Consider the following 11,088-nt stretch of genomic DNA (forward strand, 5'->3'; position numbering starts at 1 on the left):
TTTTTAATGTGTGATAAATAAAAAAAAAATTAAAAGATTTCTGTACAAGTTGCATTTGGTTTTATTGTTTTAAGTTTCACTACTTACCTTTCTAAATGTAAATAAAAGGTATAATGGTTATGAAAGCTATAACAGCTTGTTTTGCTTTTCCTCCTTTCCACTGTTTTCCAGTGACTTAAAGCCAATAAGAAATTAGTTTTCATCTCTAACCAAATACGCATGTTGCTTTAAGAGGAAATATTTGTGTTTTGGAGAGAGAAGAGCTGATCTCTCTCTATCAGAGAGAGAACTATACAGAATAGAAAATACATTAAGAGCAGGAGTATATGTATCAACCTGTCATCACTTGAAATCAATTTTTTTTTTTTGATACTAAACAGATACACAAGGCATTGCACTTAAATGCTGTCTAGAATTATTAAGATCTTTAGGCTGTTCCTGTGTCTGCCTAGAAGTTGATTATGTTCCTCAAGAACAATTCCCTGTTCCTAGCGAGTGCAGCCGCGTGCCCTGGGAGTGAAAGGCTTTGGAGCGTTACCGCGCGGGCTGCCGGGCGACCTCGTCCTGCTCTGCTCAGCCTGGGTGCTGCTCGTGCACAGGGAGCTGAGCAGCAGCAAAGGAAGGGTCTTGCAGGCCCTGGCTCGGCCACATGTCCCCTTCTCCTCTCGATGGTGAAAGGACCTGGGGGGGCAGCTAGAACTGCTGATTTGTTGCCTGTTTGTTGTGATAAAAGGCAACAGGTCGAGACTTTGGGTTGATACTGTCTTATTGTGAGGAAAATTAGCTTCTAATGGCTAGTTATGCTTTGCTCTGTGGGACCTGTAGAAATGGATGATTATAAAGAAAGGACTGGGTGTGCCTATTTTTATATATATATATATAAAGTATATATAATAAAGAAGGAATGAGGCAGCAGTGCTAGAACTGATTGTAAATGGTCTGAAAAACTGAAACAAAGAAGGGACCATGAATGACTTGACCCCCCCACACCTTTGTTTTTGGCTCCTAAATTTATTTGAACATTTCTGCAGAAAATCTGTGTTTTGCCAAGGGCATAACTCAAAGGTGGCTGTAGCATGAGCCAGGGGGACACGTGGACAGAGAAGTGCTGTGAATAATGACTGTGTCATGAGCAAAGCCAGAAATAGCCTGCCGGGTTCGAGCTGCCTGCGAAGGCGGCGTGGAGGAGGCAGCTTCACACAGCACGGACCAAGCAGCACAGCTCTAGCCCGGAGGCTTCCTAACGCCCCACATCGGTCGGGGTTGCTTGGGCTAGCCTGAGCTAGGGAAGAGGCAGCCTGGGCCCACGTGTTGAGCACAGGGCACGAGTGGACTGCTCACTTTACTTACCCTGTTGTCACCTTCTGGCTGGAGCAGGGGCCCAACTATGATGAGTCTCACCTAGGAGAAGGTTTGAAGTGTTCGGGCCAGACAGTTTTGCCTTAGTTAGATGAGAAGGTGAATTCCTACCTCTTCAGAATGCCAGGCAGCTGGTAAAGCAGAGGAAGGCAAGAGGGAAGCTGCTCAACCTGACTGAGGGCTGTCTGCCCTTAGAGAGAAGAACGCCTGCTGCTCCGCTTTGTCTCTTTGCTCTACGAGTTAACTTCACGTTAAAGCCTTCACCGTGAGCAGGAGGACGGGAGGTAAAGGTGTACGTGGAATGCTCTGCAAGCATCAGAGGCAGCTTGTCAGTTGGCTTTTGCAATATTAGTTCCTCCCCTCAGCTGTCTGAGGGGTGGCTGCAGTGCTCAGAAACTCCAGCCAGTTTTGTCAGAAGCAAAGCTGAGCCTCTGCACAAGACCTGAGCTCACCAGCAACGCCCGGAGGGCTTAAAACACATAAAAAAATTGAATGAGTAATCTGCACCAATAAGCAAAATATTTTTTTGCTAACAGATAATTTAAGAGGTGCAACATAAATGTTCTTAGGGTATTTGATAGAAAAGGGAAAGAAAGGCAGGTGCTGTAACTGAAAGACAGAGGAGCACTTACTTTCCCATTCCCCATGACCCCTGCATTTCTTGAATCTCAAGTATGACTTGAAGTAATGGAACAAAACCCCCAAACCCAGTTTAGTTTGGTGCTGCATTTGTACAGAAGTTGAAAGCAAGAAGTTGAAGCCTGGGCTTCCTCAAGTCACTAACACAAAATTTCAACACAGTTCCAGTAAAAATGAAGAAGTTCAAGTATCCTTTATTCACGGTTGAAAAATGTACCACACCACATTATTGCAAAAGTTCATAGGTACAAAACACTTTGCAGCTGGTGAGAAGGCAATAAAAAGTTTTGTAAATTTGTTACTATAAATTACTGTTACAGTACTTTGCAAATTCAGAATTTCAAATTGCATCATTTTATTTTTCTAAAATTGCCCACAGTACTAGAAATTCCTGAAGATAAGGCAGCTTTTTTTTTTTTTTAAAAAAAGAAGAGGTAGCTGGTGTCAAGGGATTTCCATTTCTCTTTCAATGCCCACATATTTAAGGGCATCAGCTTGGCTATATCTGGAGGGAAAGAAAAGACAAAGCAAGGCTGAATGTGTCGGCTTGGTTGCTCTGACATAGCAGCACGAGCTGCGATGCTCTTGTACCTGTTTTTTCCACAGTTTGAGGGGCCTGGGGAAGCATGCAGGTACAGAACAACAACCTTTTCTTTTTTTTCTTTCCTCTTTTTGAAGAGGCTGAACCAGAAGGGTAAGTAAATGCTAATCTCTTTCTTCTTAGGTTTTTCAACCTTTTTTTTAGTATCCACTAAATAAAACCAGTTCTCAAAGGGACCTTAAACTGCTATCATTACAGAGCTTTGGTTTTTCCTTAGAGTAAGCCATTTTCAGAAAAACAGAACAGAGCAATCTTATTCTAACCTGTTCTGAAGCGGGGGGAGACAAACCCTGGTGCTGCTTAGAGGCCTCAACCAGAACCGAGTCCTTTAAGCATTCCTGATGGGAACCAGGGGAAGTGTCTAAGTAAGAACCTTTCTCCAATAGAGAACACTGGAGTTTACAGAGCTCTTTGCCAGCTGCTTTGCTCAAGCCAGATTTGGGTTCGCTGGCTTTTAGAGGCCAGGGCATTGTCCCATCACTGCTCAGATCTAAGCCTAGACCAAAGGCAGACACAGGAATGAGTTGTTTTGAGCTTGCTTCGAAGTACTTGTAAACTAACCCAATCTGGGACAGGAAAGAAGTTAAAAATAACATCTACTAACCTGTAGTCAAAGAACAGTTCTTCACCAGTCTGGATAGCTCTCTTAGCAAATATACCTATTCTGTGATCACCATTAACCATCATAACTGTTAAGAAGAAACAGAAATAATTGACGTTGTAGGACACTAGTTCAGAACACACATCTGTCAGTGTGTTAATGTCAATCTCACAGCGTGTTAGACTAAAGACAAATTCTTTAAAACTTACCTTTTGCATAGCAATTCGGATTTACTGAATGGTTTGCAAATCTAATTTTGTTGCCCTTGCGTGTTGCATCAACCACAAAATCTAGGAGAAAAAGAAAACAGGATTGCCACCTATCACCAGATTTTTGTCCATTTTTTTGTTTCACTTTTTTAAAGTACGCATTGTACTTGGATTTTAACAGCTGGAAAACTGCTCAGCTTGCCCCATGGAGGAGCTGGCACATCCTCACAGGACAGCTTTATTGTTCTGCGGAACACAAAAGCTTTCTGCTGCCCCATGCCGTGTTTTCTTCATTCATCTCCTGCCACAGTGACAGTACCTTAGTTTCTGATTTAAGGCTTCTTTATCTCACAAGTACGAGCATTATATATATGTACACATAAAGTTAACATCTATAGAAGGCAGCTCAAAGAATATTTTTTGAAATATTTCATGAGTGCCACAGGAGGATTTTTCCTCTCCAAGTTGTAGCAGCCACGTAGCTCTGTTTTCTAATATATTGTTTCTTCCCTCCCCAAGTTACCTTTACAATTTGCTGCTAATTTCAAGTCCTAGTAAAGGGACTGCAGCCAAGAGCTAGCAGGACTTCTTTCTGCAGGCTCTTACTGAAGCCTGTGTGTAATCCCTCTCCCTGAAATTCTACATCCCCTCAAGGCCCCTTGTGTAGCTGGCTCCGTCAGTGCTGATGTGCATTTCAGGCAGGTGCATTTCAGAGGTGATTGATGGGAAATTAAACCCACCCCCAGAATTAGCATCAGTGTTAGGAATCCTTAAGGTGCTGACCAAAGATGTTCAGATTTTTTTTTTCCTCAGTGTTCCCTGCTACCTGCAAGACCAGGGATGAAGGAAATGGTGCACCTGTTTTGGTGCAAGGCTTGCGCTAGTACATACGTACCATTATTCAAGTTAAACAGAAAGCTGCACATGTACTTGTCGTACACTTTTCCTCTTCTGTCTGCCTCATCCTGAGAAATTATCTGAAAGAAACAGTGCTAGTAAGAGACTATCTCTCTTCTTTTCTAATCATTTGTGACCTTGGTTCACAAAATGAACCTTGGGTTCAAACTTTAAAATGTTTTTCAGCAGTCTTTTAGGTCTATTAAATAGCCATACTTTGCTCTTAGTATAAACTAGTTAATCTTTCAGAGCAGTGGGAAAACAACAAAAGATGATTACAAGCATCTCAAAATCAAGACTGCTTAACTGGTTCAAGGTGTTAGCAGCGTACTGGATGATTTTACACAAAGTTCCTGACATGTCTGAACTGCAGCTAAATCCTGAGATGCAGCCACCACTCTGACCTCTCATTCCCACAAGTGCTGTCCATTTTGGGGACATTTAAACCATCTGGCTCCTGAGTATGGAGCCTTGGACAACAGTTGCTGAGCACACACAGCTGAAGAACATGCCAAGCTGGAGGCAGTCTCGTGCTCTCTAGCCAACACACAGCATTAACCAGTTAAGCTTATAGAGAGTTTTGTCCTTCCTTACCTCACCACAGTATTCAGAAATGAACTCATTCTTCTGTACGGGGTCTTTGATGAAAATTCCCCAGCCTGCCACATCTGAAGGTGCCAAGAGCAAGTGCTATAGAGGAGGAAAATAAATAAATAAATAGCTTAGTCATGACCAGCTTCATTTGTTGGTGTCTTTTACTTCAACCCATCTGAGCCACTGGGGCTCCCGAGAGACAGGACAAAGATTGCCCTGAGCCTCATGCACTAACTTCAAGCGCACCCGTCACAGGTTGAACGTTTAAGAAAACTGCACAAGAAAGCTTCACCTTGAAATGAAGGTGTTGTATGTACCAAAAAAACCTCCAACTTTGTATGTGCACTACGCCAGTCCACTGAGAGGAGCCTAATATTGACTAGTTTAATTCTAGACTGACTTGGCTGTGGGAAGATGGTTCAGAGCAGAATGAAGCAGTTTTTGTTATAGCAGAAAGCTAAGTAGGCTTTTTAGACAGCTTTAGTAGTCTATATACAAGTCTGTCCTTTAGCATCAACTATTGCAACATGAAGCAAACGAACTGAGCCAATACCCAGCGTGTGAGCTAGGCCTCCTTGAGGCTGCTCTAGGGAAGGAATGACTTAGGAGCTAGCTTTTTAAACCAGCAGTAATTCTGCAAATCATGAGCAAAGCCTGAATGGGGGAATAACAGACACTAGATAACACTCCACTGTAGTCTGTAATATACAAAACACCGATTTGATATAGGCAGGTGATGAATCACAGAGAGCGTAACAGCAGCAACTGGGAATGACACGCACCTGAAAAAGTTACATCCCCTTCTGTATTCCTCTTTGCTGGTTAAAAGCACAAAAGGCAAACTAATTCCATTCTCTGGCAGGAAAACACCTCAAAAATAGGACAACTGGCACAGAGGTGTGCCTATTTACATACTTTTTTGGATCCCCTCTGAATGCTGCAGTTCTTGCAGGACACGTTCTTGCTGTCCCAGTGGTCAGCGGCGCCGCAGGTTAGGCAGAGGTCAGGATCACATTCTCGCACGGCCAGGTAGCAGGGACACTGCTTCGTGTTGCACTGCGCCTTACAGCGACAGCCAGGAAACCGGTTCTGGCCTACAAAGGAACACAGGGAAAACAAAAGGCAAACCTGAAAAACACGCGTGGTAGAATTAAGACAATACAGTTCTAGCTGCCTGCGGTGTTTAAAATATGTGTGGGAATCTGTGTGGGAGATTGGAAGTTTTGTAGCTTCTGGACTGTCCTGAATTTGCTACAGTCTTTCTCAGTTCTGAGTCTCAACCAGCCATTAAACAAAGTGAAAAACAATCTTAAGAGAGCCAACACAGAACACGAGCTCCCTTCTCACACCGTTTACTGCTTTTGAAAACAGCATCTGCAGCAGGGACAGACAGCTCGGATCACCTTACATGCTGGCAAGCAGAGCAGTGAACAAAGCCACAGATGGCTTTAAAATCCTTACTTACATTCTGAGCTGCACTGACAAAACTTCTCGCAGAAGTTCTGAGCAATCACACAGGGGCAGGAGCTGTCACAAGGCTGACGCGGGTGATCACACGGCTGATAGTTGTAAACATGATTAGATGACCCATCTGAACAGAGAGAGCAATATTTTGAAGAGTTGAAAGGTGCAAATAAAATACAATTCCCTTCACTCTTTAAAGTAGGTAATACCCTTAACTCTCTAAAAACAAACAAAAAACCCCAAACCCCAAAGCTACAATCAGTAGGAGAAAACAAAACCCCAAAAAAGGACACCAAACCAGAAGGGTGGTGGGAACCAGGTGCTTGTCAGCATTAGTTGGTTGCTTCCTCATGCACTTCATTCGTCCCATTACTCATCTGCTGAGCACAGTCAGAGCCCAAAGCTGTCTACTGTGGAAAACTGAGCTACGAAACTACAATGGTATAATTTCCTGTGTGAGCAATGTTCTAGAGTGACAGTGATGAAGATGCAGAGTAAATCTGTGTGAAATACCCCATATCACTTTTATTCTGGAACAAGAGTCAACTCTCAAACAGATACACTGGCAAAACACCACCTGGCCATTATACCACTGTGCTTTCCCAAGTCACTTTTCCAATATAGACCAGTCTACACCCTTGCAGGGAACGAGGGACCAAGGTCTAGAGCACAGCCAGGAGAATCTGGGGCTGTTTAACTTCCGTTCACTGTGAACACTCCCAAGCTTGTCCTGGTTTTCATGCATTTGTACAAATGAGGAGTTATCAATCAGCAACCAAAAGAGGGAAGAGATATCCAAAGAAAAAAAAATTATGTTGCTAAGTGTCCCTGCCGTTTTCAATGGATTTTCAGTTAACTACCTCTAAAGTAAACTGCTTTCAAAAGAAAACAAATGCAGCCTATTACTGCAGCTCATACTAATGGTATTGTTTGCGGTTCAATGAGGCCATCCTGAAAAGAATAGAAATTCAGCCTCCTTCCCCTTTTATTGAATTAAAGTGCTCTTCCAAGCAGTTACATAAAGCAAACGGAATCTTTCATCTCTTCTGTATCTGTATCAAGAGCTTACTTTTTTCCTTTTAAATGCCCATGTTCACTAGTCCCCCCATGAAATGTACATAATAACCTAGCATTAAAAAAAATGAAAAAGAAAAAACAATCAAGCAAACAAAACCCCCACAAAACCAGAAAAAGAAAAAAAAGCCCAAAACCACAGTAGGATCTTAAAAGTTCAGGACATAAATTGAATGGAAAGATGCTAACCCTTTTTCAGCTGTATCTTTCTGCAATGAGCAGCCCACAACCTGCAAAAACACAAAACAGACACGAGAAGGTTGACAGGAGCTCCTCCTGCAGCGGCTGCGAGCGCCCTGCTCAGCGCGCCCGGAGCGCCGGCGGCTCCCGGCCTTCCCCGCTCCCTACGCGTTCCCCTCGCTCCCTCTCCTCGGCCTTCCCCTCAGCTCGGCAGCCTCCTGGCCAAGTTCATGCTCCCCCTCTCCTTCACCTCCTACGCGCTTCAGATGACAACCCCGCCAGGCAGGGCCTGCCTGCTGCTCCAGGCACTGCAGGGGCAGCTCTCTGGCCTCTAGGTGCTGCACGCAGACTGCACGCAGACCTTAAAATGCAAGTCCAAATCCACAGCTTTAATTGTTCTTCCAGGCTGGGAGGCACGATTTTATTCATTTTAGTTGGCATTTAGAGTTTAGTGACCTAAGCCTAATTTAAAAAAATTATTGGAGTAATGATTATCAAAGTTTAGACTTCTCAGGGTTGTTAGGATGTCATACAGCAACATTAAGAGTAAGGGAGTCTCCCTACACACACACTCCAGCCAAATAACTATTAAATTTGCTGCTAACTGCAGCTCACAACCTCTCTTTCTATGCAGATTTATCACTACAACTGGCCCAAAATCCTAGTGAATGTGTGTGCTCAAAAATCCTCAGCACAGAATCACACAGAAACTTGCGCTGCTTTTCAATGAACTTAACACTCAAAAGTTTGCATCCCCCAAAGAAACTCCTGCTGTATGAATGCAAACAAGAAGACTTAGCTGGTACTTTCACACCTGCACTATACCAAGTTCTATTTTAAATGAATAATCCCCCCCACACACAAACAGAACAGCTGGAAGTGAACCAGGCTGCCTGTGTCATTGCTGGTTCAAGGCCTCACAGGTGCACTTCATGTTAAATATTCTATAGCTAACCTGGCTCCTCTCACTCATTTGAAGGATCCTGCACGAGAGAGAAAACCTCTGCTGAGATTTCTGTAATTGGGTCCAGGTAACTGGGAGGCTGTGGGGAAGGGTCCAGGCCCAAAGGCTTTACCAGAGCTACAAAACACTCTGCTAAACAGATGCCGCTCCTGTGAAGAGAGGCTCGCTCCAGAGGGGAGAGACATTCATGAGTTATGAGGCACTGATTCTCTGCAAGCAGCAGCAGCTTCCCAGGTAATTGGGAGAACAAGTGTAATTTGGACTTAAATTACTCTAATGCATGTCGAGCTACTTCTGTTTTGTTTGCCTGGTATTTGGAAAATGTACTGCTGAGAAGTATCTTATATGTCACTTCTTTCATATAAGCTAGTCTCTCAACCCAAGATAATAACGGCCTCCTAGCAGAGCAAACCCTTAAAAGCTTTCTGGGGATGAGCACCATTTCATTAGCAGAGCCAATTAATATATGAACATGCTTTGAGTTCAGCACTATCCTAAAACTTCAGAACAAAATGCTACTTGCTGACTAGTTGCCAGCTGGGATTTGGGGGTTTCTATGGTAATTGCCCAAGAAAATGAGGGGCTGCATTGACAAGGTGACCTGAATATGACAAAATTACTCATCAACAAAAAGTTCAGCATCCAAATAACTCGTATTCACAGCAAAATAAACGGAAGCCCCAATGACTACAATCAGCTTAGCCTGTTTCGTAACAGAGACCGGTGCAGCTGGCAGAAGACATGCTGCCGAGGAGGGAATGGGAGAGGGGTGGCCAGGGGACACGGCGGAGGACAACGTGCCCCAGGCCGCCCAGCGCCGCGCGGCCAGCGAGAGGCGGAAGCCGGACGAGCGCCCCGAGCGCCTGCAGCAGCGGCCGCGCAGCGCTCGGGCCTGCCCGAAAGCCCTGCCGCTCCCCCTGCGCGCGCTGCCGCGCGAGCCGAGGCCCGCACGAGCACGGCGCCCCGGCGGGAACAGCGACCTGCTGAGCCTGCTTCCGCTGCGTTACCGGCCCGGGGCTGCCCTATCGCCGCCTGCAAGCCGGGGCCTCGAGCGATGGGAAGCAACTATTCCACCTACTTACTACGTGCTCCAATGCAGAAGTCTCCTGATTTAAAGGCAATCTAATAATATAGACAAATTTCAAGTGTTTCAAAAAAAAAAAAAAAAAAAAAAAAAAAAANAAAAAAAAAAAGACAGAAGGTATGGCGCAAAGTTGAGAAAGCAGTGTCAGAAAGCTGAGAAAGCTTGTGAGCCTAGACTCCAGAAGAAAAAGCAAATTGGAAATTCAGTGGCAGATTTCCAAGCAAGCAGGTGGTTTTGTGCATCTGGTTCCTGACATCTGCATGAGATCCAGCTTAAAAAATAAAGTTTTCACAAGCCTTATGACACAAGCTGTCAAAAATGCTGTTCTTCTCTGCTAACAACCTATTAGGTGTGGCCAGCGTTATAAAGAAGTACTGGTATCAGCTACTGTGACAGCAGAGATCCATTCCTGAAAGACGTTATTAACTTATTTTTCATATAAAGATATAGGGATGCTGTGATAGAATAGGAAATTCAAAATATATGACTTAATGCAAACATATGTGGCTAAACCCTTGCAGTGTTCAACTTTCTGGCATCACTCACACAGAGAGTTCTTGTTTCAAGTCTCCTAAAACATTCACCTCACTAAGAAACCACCTTCCCTCTAGGTACCAGAGAGCAGTATTTGTGTCAAGGCCTCAGAAAAACCTTTGCCGGACAGTGGTGAGTCTTTGATCTATTTATAAAGGCACCAGGCAAAATCATATAAGCTAATGAAATATATACAGTGAACAGCACCTAAGGGAGAGCAGAGACAATGGAGGGAAAAAAAAAAAAAATTCAGGAAAATAAAGACATGGTAGAGAGGGAGAGGGTATCTGTTACTAAGAAGTTCTTCTACTAGCCTCATGAGCTGCTTGCTTGGTATGGAAGCACCCGGGATGGTAGTGGACACACCTAGAGAGGAGCAAGCAGCGACTCCTGCGCAGTGACAGTGCCCCTGGCAAGAGGATGTCTGTCGTTCTGTAATTCTACCTAGATGCTCAGAGAGAAATTGAAAGTCCTATCAGATGAGCCCTCTGCTGCTGCTTTTCTTTTTGGCAAATACTGGTTTTTGTCAGTGCTGCCACATGCATCAGGGAAGCCTGATGAGTTTGAAACTTAGAACGAAAAAATCCCAAGAGGAGACAAGGTTTTTCTGGCTCTGGGACTGGATTTAGTCTTAGCAGTGGGTAAACTCGGAATGCACTAAGAAACAGAGGAAGACTTCCACTTACTTTTCGCAACCACAAGCTGCACCTCTTTAGAGAGGCCTCAGGGCACACTATGACACACAAGGGCTAGAAGGTTGCCCTTTAAAGACTGTTGTGCAGAGAAGAACAGAAATAGCTTGATCACCATGTACACATGTGATACCAGGCATTTCCAAACCAAGCTCCTGACATCTAAGGTATCGTGGTAGCTAGCAAGAATAACAAA

General features: G+C 44.2%; 1 protein-coding gene across 1 annotated transcript in view; it reads right to left on the bottom strand.

The window, feature by feature from the left end:
• Window positions 1–2,172: 2,172 nt before the first annotated feature.
• Window positions 2,173–11,088, bottom strand: part of EZH2 (enhancer of zeste 2 polycomb repressive complex 2 subunit) — a 48,612-nt gene continuing 39,696 nt past the window's right edge. Inside the window, exons 13-20 of the mRNA XM_026033698.1 lie at window positions 7,628–7,668; window positions 6,366–6,491; window positions 5,816–5,994; window positions 4,901–4,996; window positions 4,305–4,386; window positions 3,410–3,490; window positions 3,204–3,288; window positions 2,173–2,503 (exon numbers count right to left, since the gene is read on the bottom strand). Of these exons, the coding sequence (XP_025889483.1) occupies window positions 2,443–2,503; window positions 3,204–3,288; window positions 3,410–3,490; window positions 4,305–4,386; window positions 4,901–4,996; window positions 5,816–5,994; window positions 6,366–6,491; window positions 7,628–7,668 (751 nt within the window). The 3' untranslated portion in view covers window positions 2,173–2,442. The remainder of the gene's footprint in view (window positions 2,504–3,203; window positions 3,289–3,409; window positions 3,491–4,304; window positions 4,387–4,900; window positions 4,997–5,815; window positions 5,995–6,365; window positions 6,492–7,627; window positions 7,669–11,088) is intronic.

Source organism: Nothoprocta perdicaria, unplaced genomic scaffold (genome assembly GCF_003342845.1).
Source record: "Nothoprocta perdicaria isolate Ctin4 unplaced genomic scaffold, notPer1 scaffold_131, whole genome shotgun sequence".
In the NCBI taxonomy this organism is placed as follows: domain Eukaryota; kingdom Metazoa; phylum Chordata; class Aves; order Tinamiformes; family Tinamidae; genus Nothoprocta; species Nothoprocta perdicaria.